Below are 17,361 nucleotides of genomic sequence, written 5' to 3' on the forward strand. Positions count from 1 at the left end.
TTGCGTCGCTGTGCACAGAGTTTATCATTATTATATTTATTTTTCTTGTTTCTAATTATCTGTATGATGCAAGTTATACAACCCTTTCAACACAAAAAAGCTTCTCATAGCCAATATTAATGTGTGACTTTGTGAAATCACTGGACATAATTAACATGGACACGCAAGTCACGGCTCCTTCATATGTGTAGCAGATTTCTTTTTAAGTAAGATGCATTTGTGTCTTTACTGTGTAACATCTAGCAAAATTGAACGTAGGATGGCAAAGCTGAAAGCAGAAGAAGACTTAAATATGTGCATCACACTCTACAGTGCATGCATCATCCCTTTTCACCTTTGACAATTAAGCGTGTCCTATATTATTTAATCAATGCCCAGATTATTTGCCACAGTGGGCACGCACACAAAAAAAGACAGGAGATATACTGTATGCATTTATTTCCCTGTAGATCTTTATTAATATCCGGCTCAATTTTAAACCAGGATATTAGTCTGCTGATAATGGCTTCATCACAACTCCTGCATGCTGAAGAAAGAAAGAAAGCTGTTGATGTGAACTTATGAGATCTTAAATGACTATTTTTCCTTCTGCCTTTTGTCTCTTTTCCCCAATCCCCACCCTCCTCCTCCATCTCCAGTGGCCCCCAGTACAGACGATGTAGCGCTGTATGTGGGTATTGTCATAGCGGTGATCATGTGCCTGGTTATCTCTGTCGTCGTGGCGCTATTCATCTACAGGAAGAACCACCGCGACTTTGACTCTGACATCATCGATTCCTCTGCCCTCAATGGAGGCTTCCAGCCAGTCAGCATCAAGACTGCCCGCAAAGGTGGGGCACAGGATCTGTATTGTATCTATGTGTTTGATTTTTTGTGTTTGTTTGCCTGCATGTATGAGTCTGTGTGTAGATGTTTAAGTCTTGTGTTCATATGCATACATGTTTTTCTGTCTTTTACATCACCTGTGAGGGAGCTAATGAACATCAGATGGTATAAGGGCAGGGGGGCTATGAGGATAAGGGCCCACAAAGATACTCAAATGTATAGCTGTGGATGTGGGGAAGAACCAATGAGAAAATTCCTATGAACAGGGTCCTTAGTTTTGTGCTATGCGCTTGCAGTAGGGTTTCAGTTTAGATTTTAAATGCAGATACTTAAAGGTTAACAGAGTTATGATTTAAATCAGTAAATATCTAATAGAAGTACTAGTAAACAAGGCAACAAATCTGACTGTTTGATCTTAGCTTTTGTACTTGACAGCTGTTGATAGGCAAGGTAAGGCAGCTTTATTTGTATAGCACATTTCATATAACAGGGCAATGCGAAGTGCTTTCCAGAGCAATAAAATATAAAACACAATAAAGGATAAAGATATATAATAAGATATATTTTAAATAAAAGATTTTAGAGGTAGAAAATAACTACTGAATGATTTACGTTTTTAAAAAAACATATGTTTTAACTTTTACCTACAAGTGGTCTGTCAGGGCTTGTCTTGCATGATCTTAGAGTTTATTCCAGGTTTGTGCTGCATGAAAACAAAACTCTGCTTCATCATGTTTAACTGATGATACTCCGTGCTGCATGCTCCATACGTTTGACTCAGCTGCTCGGCCAGCACATGTGTGTTGGTGATGATTTGAATGTAAATGTGCCCTTTTGACTGCAGGAAGCCTGTGAGAGAAACACAGACAGGGTGTTTGTGCGGGCGAGCTGATGAAACTATTAAAATGCTTGTCGTTGTGATGGGAGTCCAAACTATGCCCCTTCATTAAGGCATAATAAGGCCAGTTGGCATGTCGCATAATAAACGCTAATTAGATTTGGGCTGGTGACGCACAACTTAAAAGGAAGACTGGTGAGGTGAGGACAAGTGGCAGTGAGATGGACGCAAAGACCATTATGTTAAAGGACATAATTACATAAGCTTGTTTACCTGAACCAAACAATTAGATAATCTTAAGTGATTAGTCTAGGTTGGATATTGATTGTTATTGTGTCCAAGTCTCAAACTTCATCTGATTTCTCTTTCAGTAAATATGTTTCAGGGGTGCCCAGTAGCTCATCTGGTAGAGCGGGCCCCCCATGTACAAAGGCTGGGTCCTCACTGCAGTGGGTTTGACTACAATATCCAGCCCTTTGCTGCATGATATCCCTTCTCTCTCTGCCTTTCATGCTTAATCTCTTTAATCAATAAAGGCAAAAGCCCCAAAAACTAATCTTAAAAAGGTATGTTTAAGAATAATTTTAAAATAATGAGGGTGAAGACAGGAACTGATGATGACAGATAAAGAAATCAAAACCCGACTTTACTGACTGACTGTCAGCGAAGTAATATAACCGTAGGTCTATTTAAAGCTGGGTGATATGGAGAAAATCAGATATCACAGTATTATATTCACTTGATATTGATATTGTCATGTTTCGTGCTTTCACAAATTACAAATTACAAAGATTTTTGATAACCATGAGTAAGATTAGTCCAGAAAAATATATCACTTTACTCTAATGTAGTCTATAACACCAGGAAAAAAACAACACTTATGATATTATCATCAAATATCATCCAAAATTTTAGGCAGTATCTAATCTCCTATCCATCAATATAATACGATGTTGAGCCATATCTTTAGACATAAATAAAATACTTCAGTAGTGCAACTTATTATCCAGTAAAATGATGTATTACTGAACTTCTCATACTGGCACCAAGAACATGGTTATGATAAGAAATCACTATTTCGTCCATCTCTCATCTAATTTGAACAACTTTTGTGACGCACGGTGACATCTGTATCATGTAGAAACTTGGTAATGTTTGATAACAGAGAGGGGTCGGAGGTAGCTGAGAAGCTGGACGGCTCCCACTGCCATCGCTCCACCCACTCAGCCCAGCTATTGAACATTCATCCTTGTACCTACTGGGTAAACTGAGCGTTAGTGATGCCATCTGTTACTCATGAATCACAGCTGCGCCTATAACTTCTCTGACTGAGTAATGTTTCTTGGTGGTGAAGTGGACTTCCCTAATGAGCGAAAAACAAATGAGTAAAGCCAGGCAGCAGTCATGCTGATTGCTGCCAACACTTCATTACCTCGTGGCTATTTTGGTTTGGAGTTAGTTTCTCACCAATTTTCACAGTTGGAAAGAGTATATGACGACCGCAAAACTTCCCTTAAGACATTTATGCAGCCTGACTGATGTCATTTTCTTTTCTTTTCCAGCTGATCTCCTAACAGCACCCCCTGACCTGACTTCAGCGGCCGCCATGTACCGAGGCCCTGTCTATGCCCTCCATGATGTGGCTGACAAAATCCCTATGACCAATTCCCCTCTGTTGGACCCTCTCCCCAACCTGAAGATTAAAGTGTACAACTCCTCAGGCTTAGTGACTCCACAGGATGACCTGGGAGGGGAATTTTCCTCAAAACTGTCACCGAAGCTACCGCACTGCCTCCTGGACAACAGTGACAGCACGATGGGCCGGCGCACACAGACCCAGACGTTGCTCCGCACCAGGGATCCATCCTGCACTGCACTGGGCTCCTTCAGCTCCCAGGGGGGACACCTTATTGTGCCCAACTCAGGTACTACAACAAAAAATGAGAGGAAATGTTTACAAATGTTTGTATTTTGATCTGTGATTCAGTACATGTTCAGATGTTTAACCAGGCAAAATCTGCTGCGTATTTCAAAATATCCAGAAATAAACATAGTCTAAGAGGAGAATAAATTAGCTCTCATTCTCGAAAGAGGGCTCTGCAAGTTCCAGCAAATTCATCCTAAAACTCATTAGCTGTCTTTTGTCTGTTTTGATTGGAGCTGCATGTTTTCATCTACCCAGTGGCTCTCTTTTCAGGTGCTTTGTGAGCTGTCATCAGCGTTTAGCGAAAGTAACTCCATTTGTGTGTGTGTGTGTGTGTGTGCATGTGAGAACATGAATATGTGTGCGTGTGCACATATTTGCATACTGAAAGGATTAACTCTCCACAGCCTGACCTGGAAAATAGATCATCCATCAGCTCTTCCCTCTGTGCTCTTTATTCATTCCTAATAGGTGATGACAGTGATGACATTCTAAACTGTTTTTCTTAAAGATTCCCGAAATGGACACGTGAAACTCCAGACCATCCTTGGTAGGGCATAGTAATCTGAAGTCTCTGCCACGCAACCTCATGGTGCCACAAGATTGCAGGAAGTCACTGCACTTAGCCAAGAACCAGCATGGCACTTTTTAAATGGAGTAAACAAACAAGATATAACATAAGCAAGTCATAATGCACTCTCCACCATATGTAATGCCATTTTAACCACAGAGTTATAATGTAATAGTTACAAAACTCGACCCCCACATTTCGCTTAGTGCAATTCGATTTTTGTTAACACTGAGTCTTTTTTTCATATTTAATATTTGTTGATTTTATAAATGATGGGAAATTAATTTATTTGTGACAAACTTTGAAGAAAACATACTCTTTGGGTTTGGAGAAAGGTATCAAGTATTTTCAAGTCAAAATGCTCGTGCCCAAGTGAGGTCACGAATCACTGGTGTTAAATTCATCGCCAAATTGCAGGTCTTTTTTTTTTTTTAATTTTTCAAGTCAAGTCTAAAGTAATCAAGTTTGTGAGTCTGATTCAAGTCCAAGTCTGAGACTCAAGTCCCCACCTTTGTTAATGAGTGAACTCTCCAGGTGCTGGTTGGCGGATTTTGTCAGACTAACTGTTTCCCTTGTTTCCAGAGGTGTGAGAGTAATATCAATCTTATCACAAACTCCGAAAATGAGTTTTTGAAAATGCTCACCAACCTGGCCTGAAGAACAGTATAAATTGTTTTCCAGATGTTTGAGATGTGAGCTGCCTATTCTATGCCTCACCAACTTTACCAGGAGGACCTTTACACACACAGATGTGACCCTGAAATAATATGCTAAACCATATGCGACCTATCAGTGTGTTGACAGCTCACAGTATGACAAGGGTTGATGGATACCTAAGGTGTAAGCACTGGAGGTACTGATGTAGAGGTATACTGTTTCAGGCAGCTTACATTAACCATGCTGTCCTCACTTCAAACACATGTGGGCTGTTTGTAACATGCCGCGGATGCATGTTGACAGGCACAGACAAACTAGCAGGGACATTAAAGGATACACAGACTTCTCAAGTTTCTTAAGTTTTCCTTTTTTCGTTTTGATTCCTGTAAAATGTCCTGAGCTGCTAGTTGTGTTCAGCCACCTTATCATGTTACATAGGCAGTGGGAAAGGAGAGCACATTTGTTATTTTATCTGTTCGTGTGTCTGGGTAATGAAATATTTTGTGGCATCGTCCGTGTGGCTGTTTGGTATTTTGCATCTTAAAAATGCATTTCCCTATCTCTTTGAAGCTTTGCTGTGAGGGAGAATGGCAGTGTGCGAGACGTCCCTGTGGCAGAGTTGTGATTGCTGTGCTAGCTAGCAAGAGAAGCTGTCTGTCACCTTTTGAAAAGTTCAGTACAAGGACATGGGAAATCAATGAGCTATCTGAGAAACCCCTCCAGAGAGAGAGACAGAGAGGGAGAGAGAGAAAGAGAGAGAGAGAGAGAGAGAGAGTGTGTGTTTGTGTGTGTTTGTGTGTGTTTCTGTATATGTGTGCATTAGGGAATGTGGGGGGTAGGGTCCTTAAAAAACACATCGGACAGGACATCATATCAAATCAATCTGAGATGGAAAAATTTAAATCATGCTGTCTGCAGCAATATGAAAATGCTATGAAGAGAAAAGAGATCATTGATTTTAGAAATGAAATGTCACACCATTTCCTGATGCCATAGGAGAAGGCAATAAAGTGCCATAGTTTTTATATGTGGGTCTGAGGGGAATTGCGATTATTACTATACTTCTCTTACAAAAATAATTATCACGTTTCACTGAGACTTTTTCTGCTCTTTCCTGCCACAGCAATACATTAAGATATGTACATTTTGTATGTGGAAGACTATTTAAGCCGTAGTTGGTAACTGTTATGAAGTGTGTGTCATATCTAATGAAACTTTCTCTATATCCTAACGGAGGTACACGTGACAGAAATGTCTCCTCCTAGTGCTTTTAGTGGCACTAGTAAGAATTCACCACACATGAACAAAAAAAAAGCAATCAGAGCCGAGGAGTCTAGACAGCTCTTATCAATTAGAGTGCCTCAGGGATGACATTTTTTTCTAGGCCAAACTGAAAGTTAACATTGCCCTGGTTCCCTTGTCAAAAGTCTATAGGATTTTCCTATTGGACTTTGGATCATTGCAGAAAATATTCTCTGTGGTAAACAAATGTTTGTGATACACATTTTGTTCAAATATGAGCACCACTCTCAGGATTTTTAAAGCCTAAATACAATCACTAGAAGTAAAAAGATATTGCTAGGCTAAAAAGAACTGCACTATGGTCGTGTTGCCACCGCTCTAAGACTTTAAAACTGTGTTCGGCATGGTTTGGTATGATTGCATTATGTAGTCTCATCTAGCCACCTTCTAGCAATCGTCTTTTCCAAGACACATAAAAGCTTCAAAGTTTGTGAGTGGGGTATTTACTGATGTATTTTATGCTGTACAACAAACTGTGAAAGTCTTAAAGCTAGTTTTAACAACAGATCTTATCTAAGGCTTCTAACCAAAAAACCATTCAAAACACCCATTGACTTTGAGACAAGGGAACTTGGGATGCTATAAAATGGTAATGGATGTCCAGGTTTCAGGGCTCATTGCTGGGGTACTCATTATGAATGGAGATTGTGTTACTGCATTGCCTGTATCTCACTTTAAATGTTTTCAGAAATGTATTTTGGTTTACTGTTTAGCTGTAAAATTAGAGACAGTCGTGCTAAAACCAAGCACTACCCACCAGCCAGAGCAAACTTTCTCATTTAGCAGCCAAACAGTACACTAAAATGTGTTACTAAAAAAACATTTAAAGGCAAGAAATAAGCAATGCAGTAACATAATCTTGATACAAATTTGATCAGCATTGCTTAGTTTGACATTTCTCGTGCAGTGATTGATATGATTGACAGCTGCTTTACACTTCTTGGCTCTGATTGGTTGTTTTAGGCACAGTGGATTCTTATAAATGCCATTAGGAGCACAAGGAGGAGGAAGAGAACCATTTTTTTCACTGATTATCTGTCTTGTGTACTGCTGTCAGGATATGATGAAAATTACAACAAATATGAAAAAAAGTTATTTTTTATAGAAGTTAGTAACTGTAGCTTAAATAGCCTACAATTCACCATTTGAATATACATGTAATTCAAATACTTTTTTTTAGTTTTTATGATGGCCTGATGTCTCCACTGTTCTCTGACTTAATACTTAACAAAAGAAACTTATGAAACACAATCATGACATGCACTGACAAACCCAATAGTTGCAGAGACTCATCTGGTCTACCTGATAGCTCACCACTCTTATATCTGCCTGTTTGTGTGTCTGTCTGGTTTTGTGCTCCCCAGGGGTGAGTCTACTTATTCCAGCAGGGGCCATTCCCCAAGGCAGAGTGTATGAGATGTATGTGACGGTTCAGAGGAAGGACAACATGAGGTATAGTACGCAGCACTGGCCGCCACATCACTGCCCCAGAGCTGTGTTTACCCCTGTCAGCTCTGCCATGTCACACATACACCAAGACTTCTGTCACATTGCCACTAAACAGTGTTTGCGTGTGTTTGTATGTGTGTTATTGTCTGTGAACCTCCAGGCCCTCGGTGGATGATGGCCAAACAGTGCTGAGCCCTGTGGTGAGCTGTGGCCCCCCCGGGGCCTTGTTGACTCGGCCAGTCATCATCACCATGCACCACTGTGCCGTGTTTGACGGCCAACAAGATTGGCTGATCCAGCTCAAGAGCCAGTCACAGCAGAATCACTGGGAGGTGAGATATGGAATGAAAACTGTGCGGCAGATGTCTGTCAACATGGTCCAAGGTTGAAAGTGTGCTTTTGGCAGTCATGTTAAGTATTAGAATGATGTGTTTGCCACATAATAAGATTGATTGTGACTCAGATGTGATTTATTCATTAAATAATCCACATTGCATTTGGTTGGTTAGAAATTTGACTCAGCAAAGAGCGAAGGGGAAGGGTATGGGGAAAAACAAAATGATTAAATGTCATGGGACGATAGATAGCATGGAGGAGGTGAAGGGGATCAACTTTCCTGACTTTGTTTGTGCAGCTCAGCACTCAGAGCGAGCTGCTGTTGCAACCAGGTGCTGAAATAGTAAACCTCTGATAGCAGTGAACGGGCAGGGACTGTTTTTTCCCCGGCCTGCTTTCACGTACCTTTATGAATGACTATTTTTGTTTGGGCATGCCGTGTGTGTGTGTGTGCGTGCGTGTCTGCGTGTGTGTGTGTGTGCTGCGTTTGTGTTTTTGGAAGCCTTGTGCCTGGAGGCTCCATCATTAACAGTGCTGATGATGATAAGTTGGGTTGTTGAGGGCAGCAGTGTAAATGTGTTCTGCTTATCCCCTCTCTGCTTCCCTTCCACACACACACACACACACACACACACACACACAGAGTATCATTTATAGAGCAATGCTTCCACCCTCACAACAAAACAAACGGTCCATTTTCATCTCTCTCCCCAAATTCTCTATCAGGAGTACATGTCAGATGATAATATGACGGACCATGTTGTAGGCAGTTATTAGCATCTTTTTCTTACCTGCCAAGGGAGCATTTCTGGGTAAGCTTTCCTTGTGCTTAACGAACTCTCACAGGAAGGATTGTGCTGAGACCTTTTTAAAGTAGAAGGTGCTCAAAATATAAAAGGGAGCCATGATCATTTGTGTAGCGGCAGGGTCTAACACAAGTGGAATGAAAAGCAGTAGGAAGGCAGTACAGAACACAAAATTTTTCATTTTCTGAAGAATTTTGATTTTATTTCATGTGGGCTCATGGTCTAAATTAATAAGGTATGAATTCAAAGAGGGCACTGCTCTTGGAAAGGGTATTTAGGAAAATGTTAAAACACGAGTTCAAAGTCTGTGGTGCCTTACTGCACAGGCCAATCGCGTATTGAAAATCCAACTATTTAGCAATATCCTATGTGTAATTTGTTGCCCTCTGTCAGCTGATTATTGAGAAGTGGCTTGAATAACATCACTTCTAGGACGTTTTTGCACAATCTGCGCTGCTGATGTGATGATATGACTTATGGAGCAGAGAAAAACTGCCAGACCGGCCCCACATGCCTTTGTGACATTGATAAATTACTTTGGGGCAGCCAATAAAGCTCAGTGTAAACTGAGTATTTTTAAGGAGGAAATAACTATTGATCAAGGACGACATTGAGGGGAGACTGTGCGTGTGTGTGTGTGTGTGTATGCTGACAGTCTGAGGCAATGTGGAAACAACAAATTGTCTCACCGGTCAGTCTGACTCAGGTTTATATCCAAATTACCTCACAGCGGCTTTCTTTTGCTGTTGTCTAGGGAAGTCCTCCTTGAAAAAGAGGTATTTTTGTTTTGTTTTTTTGCAAGTGACATAGAGATACATAACACAGAACAAGTGACAAATGTATATTGCAATATAAATTAAGACAACCATTTCCAACATGGAAACAAACAGCGCAGCATAAGACCAATGGGGGAACTGGACTAACAAAGTGAGACAATAAAAGGTTGGTTTAGATTAGCCTAATTATTTACACCTCAAACAGATAAAATTGAAAAGGGAAAAAAATCAAATTAAGTTTAAATTACTACATGAATAAAAAAAATAAAAAAAATAGTCCTCTAGCTTGAAGCAGGAGTGTAGTGAATGCTACACATTCTCTGCAATATAGAGTCACTTTTAACTGTAAATATTAAGGGGAACAAACTTTATTTCTGCTTTTGGAGGATCTGAAGATGTGTCTGGTTAATACAAATACTGAGGTTTTCAAAGATCCATATTTCACTTATTGAAGGGGACATGCACCCCCCGGTGATTACACGCTTGCTATTGATTACATCTCTGACCTGTCACAAATGCAGATGGTAATATCCAAGGCGATGGCAGCTTCTTTTATATGAGCTTGTCTTCCCACTGAGACTAGCCTCCATGTGGCACGTATGAAATATTGCTTTATATGACAGGCTCTGTCAAAATGTGTATTCATCACTGCAGCAGAAATAGGATATATACATACATATACATATATAAATATATATATATATATATATTATATATATATATATATATATATATAAAACCACCTAGTAAGAATAATCACTGCCAGGGATGCCACACCTCTTCCTTGTCAAACCACACACACACACACACACACACACACACACGCACATGTACAGTGTCACTGAGGGAACACGGGTGTTGATGCTGATGAAGACAGCAGGTCATATAATGAGGAACATGTGGGACTTTCTGCTTCAGTAACTCTCCTACAAAGATTTATCCTCCCACGCCTCTAAGGGGAAAAAAAACCCTCCGCTGATGAATGCAGTCAAAAATTTGTGAATAAATTGTGCTGTGTGAATATGTGTGTGTTTACATGTTGCATTGTTTGTGCCTGCACACATACGTAAGTAGCGAAAGCCTACTTTTCCACTGTGTGCTCTAATTATCCCCCAATAAGGAGCCCCAATGCCATCCCCCAGGAGCAGTTAAAGAGTCTAATGATCAGCCATAATACTGCTGTTAAACGGCCTAGCTCACAATAAAATACTGTAATTCCTCTTCTGTCTCTCATAATAGGCTGAATTAATGCCAATGTGCTGCTCACAGGAGTGTTTGGATTAGAGCGAGAAAGACAGAGAGAGGAAGCAAGATCAGGAGAGATCAAGAGAGGGCGAAAGCTTCCTCCGACCAGACGGTCCTAATGAAATAGAAATATGTCCTGGCATTAGCGATATTACAGGGGTCAACTATAAATGATCGGGATACTCAATTTTGTAATACATCACACACACAAAGGCAGGGCGTTGGACATAAGTAATTCATACTTGCTGAGTGTAACATTTTTGGGAATAAGCTGATGTGAAAAGGTCATGAACTTTGACTGTCCTTTCTCCCTTAAATTTACATTTAAATTCAGTTCAGTTTGAATTTAAATGTTCCGTAAAAAATGTAATGAATAAATTCAACCTGAAACTAGACAGCCAGTTATTCTCACCTCTGCTTCCAACTAAGCAATTTACAATTTGACAACAAAAATGTATGACATGCAAGTAAAGCTTCAGTTGAGAATGCTGTGGAAGTTTTTAGTGTGCCGCGCCACAGGCAAGTTCCCCTCAAAGATCGAATAATTACAAATGTGACAAATGAAGTTTAAAGGTCCAGAGTGTAGGATTTGGTGGCATGTTGGGGTGAGGTTGCAGAACTGAAACTTCTCCCATATGTCAAGCAGGTAGGAGGCCACTGCAAAAAAAATACTAAAAAGCAAAAGGCCTTATCTAGAGTCAGTGTTTGGTTTGTCCATTAATGGCCTAAGCAGTCCCCAAAAAGGTTGCCAGGCTTTGATGATAAATTTCAATGTGGCCAAACAGTGAAATTACGCAGTCATGTGATGCCCTGTGGCCCAAAAATACTTTTTTCCCCAATGATTTACAAGGCAAAAGAGACTTCTGTAATCGGGATTAAATTTACTCTGTCTGATAACATTTTTAAAGTCTAGATGAGCTGTAATAATTTTATCCCTTTTCAACTTAGCGGAATGCTTAACTGTAAGTTAGCTGTTCAGGCGGAGGAAATTAGCTACTTGGCTGCACTTGGCTACTTACTCTGCGGGCTTACATATGGTAGTAGTGCCAATCATCCTTGGATCATCTTAGTAATCATATGCGGCAGTGGAACCATTTTGGCTTCATGCACCACTGAGCAATTCTCATATGAATGAATGGGGCCCTATGTTTAATGCTATGTTCAGTTCTCTTAAAACATCCATACATAAGGTAATGAAAATGCAATGATTCCTATTTTCATACATACGCAGTTATCAATAGTATAAAGCATTTCTTCCAATTGATGCTCCTGAATTCAACACACTGGACCTTTAAGTACACTGTTTATAAAAACACACACACACAAGCTCAATGTAGTCACCCAAACAAAAACTGAATAAACATATATTTACTTCTCAAAAACTGATTGGATAGTCCAATTTCTAGAAATAAAAAAAGATGTGATTAGATGTAGAGGAGCATGTTGTGCATGCTGTTTTTTTTTTAAAAAAAAAAACAAAAAGGCATCAGTAAACTTTTTAATCGGCTATCATTGGCTATACTTGCCAACAAATGAGAATATTTCGAGGCTATAGAGCCGGAGTGACCACATTAGCAATTCTTCTTTTGTTACCATCTCTTCCTTCTATATAATGGTATTACTTCCAACCACAGACCACATGTCCACCACACAATTATGAAACCCATGACTATTTCTGGGTTTTTTTAGCTTGTTAATGCCCACACCTTTGTCACATTTTCTTTCTTCCTGTCCACATGTAGGATGTGGTGGTGGTAGGAGAAGAAAACTTCACTACGCCATGCTATATCCAAATGGATGATGAGTCCTGCCACATCCTGACAGAGACACTGGGTACCTCCTGCCTAGTGGGCCAATCTCTCAGTGCTGCAACCACAAAGCGCCTCAAACTAGCCATCTTCGGCCCTGTCACCTGCCCCGCCATGGAGTATCACATCAGAGTCTATTGCCTGGACGACACACAGGATGCACTCAAGGTAAATACACAGCAGGTTGTGTGTATCCATTCATTTTATGTCTGTTTGCGAAAGGTTATGTAGCAGAAATTAAATGTGTTTGTAAGCATTAATGATGTTTGTGAGTGTGTCATTTTGACTGAATTGTTAATGCGTGTGTGTAGGCAAAGCCGGCAGATGAGCTGTGGGAGGCTGAATGTGAAATCTTTGTGTTGGTGTGTCACAATAAGGGGAGACGAGGAAGCGTTGCCGCTCCTTGAAAGATGTAGCTGCTGCACCAACGAAAAATAAGCCACCTTTATCCCTCTACTCTACTGTTGTCTCCCTCTGTTTAATACCTCTATCTACCTACATAGAGGCAAGATAAGGAAGGATTATTATACTGAGCAGGGATATTAAACACGGTTATTAAGTTTGGGAATGGGTAATGAGAAGTGATAGTGATCCCGCTGCAAGGACATTGAAGTTGGTTTCAGATGGCAGGTCCAGATTTAGATTCATGAAGCCCAGAGGGAAAGTGATGAATATACTATAAAATATTTCATTTAGAATTTGCAAGAAACTGCTGTAGCAAATAACAAAAGTTTACTGCAGCACAAAAGAAGACAAAATTGTTTTAAGGTCAGTTTGTGGAGATTCATATAAAGAGATTTTTTTTTTTGTTTAAGTGGGGTTATGTAAATTTATCCATGGTCAGTGTATTAGATGCAGTAGATGGCAGCCAGCATGGCCCCAGTTGGGAGAAGCAGGCTGGAGTCCGGCACTGAAGCTAAGCAATGTAGTCTTGAAGATGGGGGTCAGCAACTACATGTATTTTGGCCACCTACAAAAAGTCGTACCTTTAAAAAAAAAAAAAAAATCAATGTCAGATTAAGTTTATGCTATAACTTTCATGGTCATACCTTTCTTTAAACGGGGTCACTGTTAATGGCCTCAGTTATCCATCTATGCTCTCGTTAAGGCCACCTGACTCCATTGAGAAAAACAGGAATTTTAGCTTGCTGAACTCAGGTGCCGCTTCATCAATCAGTTAGTTTGTTTGTGTTATTGTGTGACTTTGATGAATCCAAACTAACCATTTAAAACACTAAAGTCACACAATAACACAAACAGTGGTAGACTAGCAGCTTTGTGTTTTTAGCAATGTTAAATCAGTGTTTTTCTCAATGGAGTCTGGCTTTGAAGACGGTGATATTACAGCTTCGGTTACCCATTGAAAGTCATTGTCTGAAATTAAAGTAAAGCAGTGAAAATTACTTCAATATAGTGTAGGTGTCGGATTCAAAGACTAGACTATGGATATGAACCTGCACATAAGAAAATCGTAATTCTTTCTTTAACATGTGTGTGCTTGCTAATGTAGGAAGTCCTACAGATGGAGAAGCAAATGGGTGGGAAGTTGTTGGATGAACCAAAGACTCTTAACTTTAAAGACAGCACCCACAACCTGAGACTTTCCATCCATGATGTCCCCCACACATTGTGGAAGAGCAAACTACTAGCCAAGTACCAGGTAAACTAGTCATGCATCCTTTCACAAAGAAGACAAGCATTGTCACATGACAGCACAGTGAATTTTTTCAACCTTTTTTACTTCTTTGCAGGAGCTTTCCTTTCAGCAGGTGTGGAGCGGTTCACAAAGGAACCTCCACTGCTGTTTTACCCTGGAGCGATTCTCTTCCAGCACTGTGGACCTGGCCTGTAAGATATGTGTGCGCCAAGTGGAGGGAGAGGGACAGATTTTTCAGCTGGACACTACACTGTCAGAGGTAGGGTCAATAAATGTAGCCTAAGCTCTTGCATTTTATTTGTAACAAGTAAATGGGATTTTTTCCCCCCTAAATCAAAAGTACATGTATGTCCTCTTACCTGTAGTGCTATTTATCAATCAGTTTGGTCTTTCTGCAAGTTTCTGAGTGTTGGAGATCTTGGCTGCAGAGTTGTCTGCCTTCTCTCGAATGTAATGGAACTAGATGGCACTCAGCTTGTGGAGCTTGAAAAAAACATTCAAAAAACTAATCAAGCAAACTGCATGAACCCACAAAAAAAGCATGCATCATGGACGAAAGGCTTGTGCTTGTGAAAGCGTGAGATGAAGAAACATTGATGGTGTCCTCCTCACCTACACAGTTATGTTAGTTTGCTCAGTGGTGCAAGCTGAAATATCAGGCTTTCCTCTGCGTAGTGATACGGTTGGCTGGTATCGTTTGGTAGAAAAAAAAAAAAGGTTTTTACATAAAACTGCTCACAACAAGGTCTGTGGATTACCTTGAGTGAGCGGATAATGATTCCTTGAAATAGACATTGCTGTTGAGATCTAAAAATATATTATTTTGGAGCTTTGAGCACCACAGAGTGTCATCTCGTTCCATTATATTGGAGAGAGGGCAGAGATTTCCACAGCTGATATTTCTAACACTTGCCAACTCACACCAAAACAATCAAAATTAATGAATAGCACTACAGGTAAGAGGAAAACTATGTATTTTAGATTTTGGGGTGAACTGTCCCTTTAAAAGAGTGATTCTCCTTGTTTAGACATAAGCAATGCATCACAAAAACGATTAATGAGAGTTTGAACCTTCTTGTCACCTGAATATCTCATTAATCATGCATTTCCATCACCATATTGCGGTCCTTGTCTCTCTCCGTTGAGAGATATTTGAATGAATTTCCTCTTTCCCATGTTCCTCTTTTTGCAATATTCACAAAGACTGACAGGGTAGAAGACAGGAAAACTCGACCCTACAGCCTTCATATGGTCCTTCCAATGACAGGCCAGTGCAGAGCAGAGGGGAAATAATCACCCTCTAGTCGTGCTGCACTTGTTTCACAAAGGCCATCTGGCCAAGAGGATAGAGCTTGAGGGATGGTGAAGCACTCAAGCTTTGTGCTTAGTAATGAGATGAATTACTGTACATGCAGTGCAGAGCTGTGTCCCTGCTTGGCCTTGGTTAATTTGTCTCTGGGTCTTGCTCTGGTTTCTGTAGCCAGACCTCCAGCACTTAATCCTCTAGATGTGATATATTTGAAAATCACTCAGCTTGCATCAATGAATGGATAGCAATAAAATGAATAGTTTTATGCGACCTAGAAACAGAAATTTTCTGTGCTACAAATCAATTTGAGCTATATCATGCTTCGTTTGGTGGGAATGTTGTTAAATTATGTCCATGCTGGAAAAACTACCACACTGCTACAGTCTGTGTTTCTCTCTTTGCAGGATTCCCAGAGTATTGACACGTCTCTGCTTGACCCTGCCAGTAACATCACTACACTGGTGGGGCCCAATGCTTTTCGTATCCCTGTCTCCATCCGACAGAAATTGTGTGGCAGTCTGGATGCACCACAGACCAGGGGAAATGATTGGAGGATGCTGGCCCACAAACTCAACCTTGACAGGTAGGTAGAAAAACACGGCTGTCTGAGAGAGAACAGGAGAGAGACAGTGACTCAGATTTAGGCCCTTAGTTGTAACAGTTTGGCCGCAGGACCAGGCTGTGATAAGACTTAGCTTATTTTTTAAGGGAAAATGAAACAGATGCCATAAAAGAACTTGTTTTAGAAATTAATATAGACGATCTCACTATTGCAGTTTTTTTTTTAGTGGATACTAAACCTGTAGGTAGCTTTTCTGTTTTTATTTGATTTTTTTCTGCGGGAATGTGACTCATTTTAATAATCTGCTGAATTGGGATTAATTGAGCTGGGCTGAACTGAGACAGACAGAGAGAGAGAGAGAGAGAAAGAGAGACAAAGATAGAATGATGCTTCTATTTTCAAAACACCCCCCATGTGTCTTTGATAGTCTTGTGTGTGTGTGTGTGATGGAGATACAGTGTGTGTCCATTTATAAGGTCCCAGCTCGGCAGGGTGGCCTTATCATATACAGCAGCTGCAGATTGACGAGACCACTGACAGAGTGTGGCATGAAGGAAAGATAGTATTAGGAAGAAACTTGAACCAGCCTCTCATTTAAAGTGATCATACATACTGAAAAGTAGTGTAAACAAAGAGCTAGTAAATTTACTTTTCTAACATAAAAATCAAGATATTTATAGTTGTTTATTTTGAATATTTTAAAAAAGGGCGACACCTGTGTGAAAAAAATATATTAAGATATTCAAATATCCTTTGCAACATAAATACACAGAAAGAAATTTTAATGTATTTGTCGACTGAAAAAGATTCTTGTATGTAATCACCGGTTTTTTAGATATTCTCCTCACTTTTTTCTTACATGTATTAATTTCATTTATTTTTTCATTGTGCTTGTCTTGTCTTTGAAAGTGACATAGTACAGTATGTTTAATGTGTAATGGCAAATCTTTAAAAAGTCATGCATGATAAAAAAAGAAAATCATAATATAGTATGTCATCGAAAGTGACACCAAAACATCATAGTATAGTATGTCAGCAGAAATGTCACCAAAACATCATTGTATTGTATGTCAAAAAAAATGTCACCAAAACGTCATAGCATAACATACCCACTTATTATAGCTCGTAAAGACGGGCCATAGCATAGCATGTTGAAAAAAGGGCCTGAATAAGGCCAAAAAGTCATAAACCAGTATGTCGAGAAAATGGCCAAAAAATTTTTGACCTGCCTCAAAAATGGCTGAAAACCACTTAATATAGCTTGTGAAGATGCGTCATATCATAGCAAGTTGAAAA

General features: G+C 39.9%; 1 protein-coding gene across 2 annotated transcripts in view; it reads left to right on the top strand.

Annotated features, from left to right (window-relative positions):
* unc5cb (unc-5 netrin receptor Cb) overlaps positions 1–16,090 on the top strand; it is a 143,266-nt gene extending 127,176 nt beyond the window's left edge. For both annotated transcript variants that reach the window (XM_042509739.1, XM_042509741.1), the window contains 8 exons: positions 639–830; positions 3,226–3,588; positions 7,482–7,569; positions 7,727–7,898; positions 12,472–12,705; positions 14,048–14,197; positions 14,289–14,453; positions 15,908–16,090. In XM_042509739.1, coding sequence (XP_042365673.1) covers positions 639–830; positions 3,226–3,588; positions 7,482–7,569; positions 7,727–7,898; positions 12,472–12,705; positions 14,048–14,197; positions 14,289–14,453; positions 15,908–16,090 — 1,547 coding nt within the window. The remainder of the gene's footprint in view (positions 1–638; positions 831–3,225; positions 3,589–7,481; positions 7,570–7,726; positions 7,899–12,471; positions 12,706–14,047; positions 14,198–14,288; positions 14,454–15,907) is intronic.
* Positions 16,091–17,361: the final 1,271 nt, after the last annotated feature.

The sequence above is a fragment of the Plectropomus leopardus genome, chromosome 20, assembly GCF_008729295.1.
Source record: "Plectropomus leopardus isolate mb chromosome 20, YSFRI_Pleo_2.0, whole genome shotgun sequence".
Classification (NCBI taxonomy): domain Eukaryota; kingdom Metazoa; phylum Chordata; class Actinopteri; order Perciformes; family Serranidae; genus Plectropomus; species Plectropomus leopardus.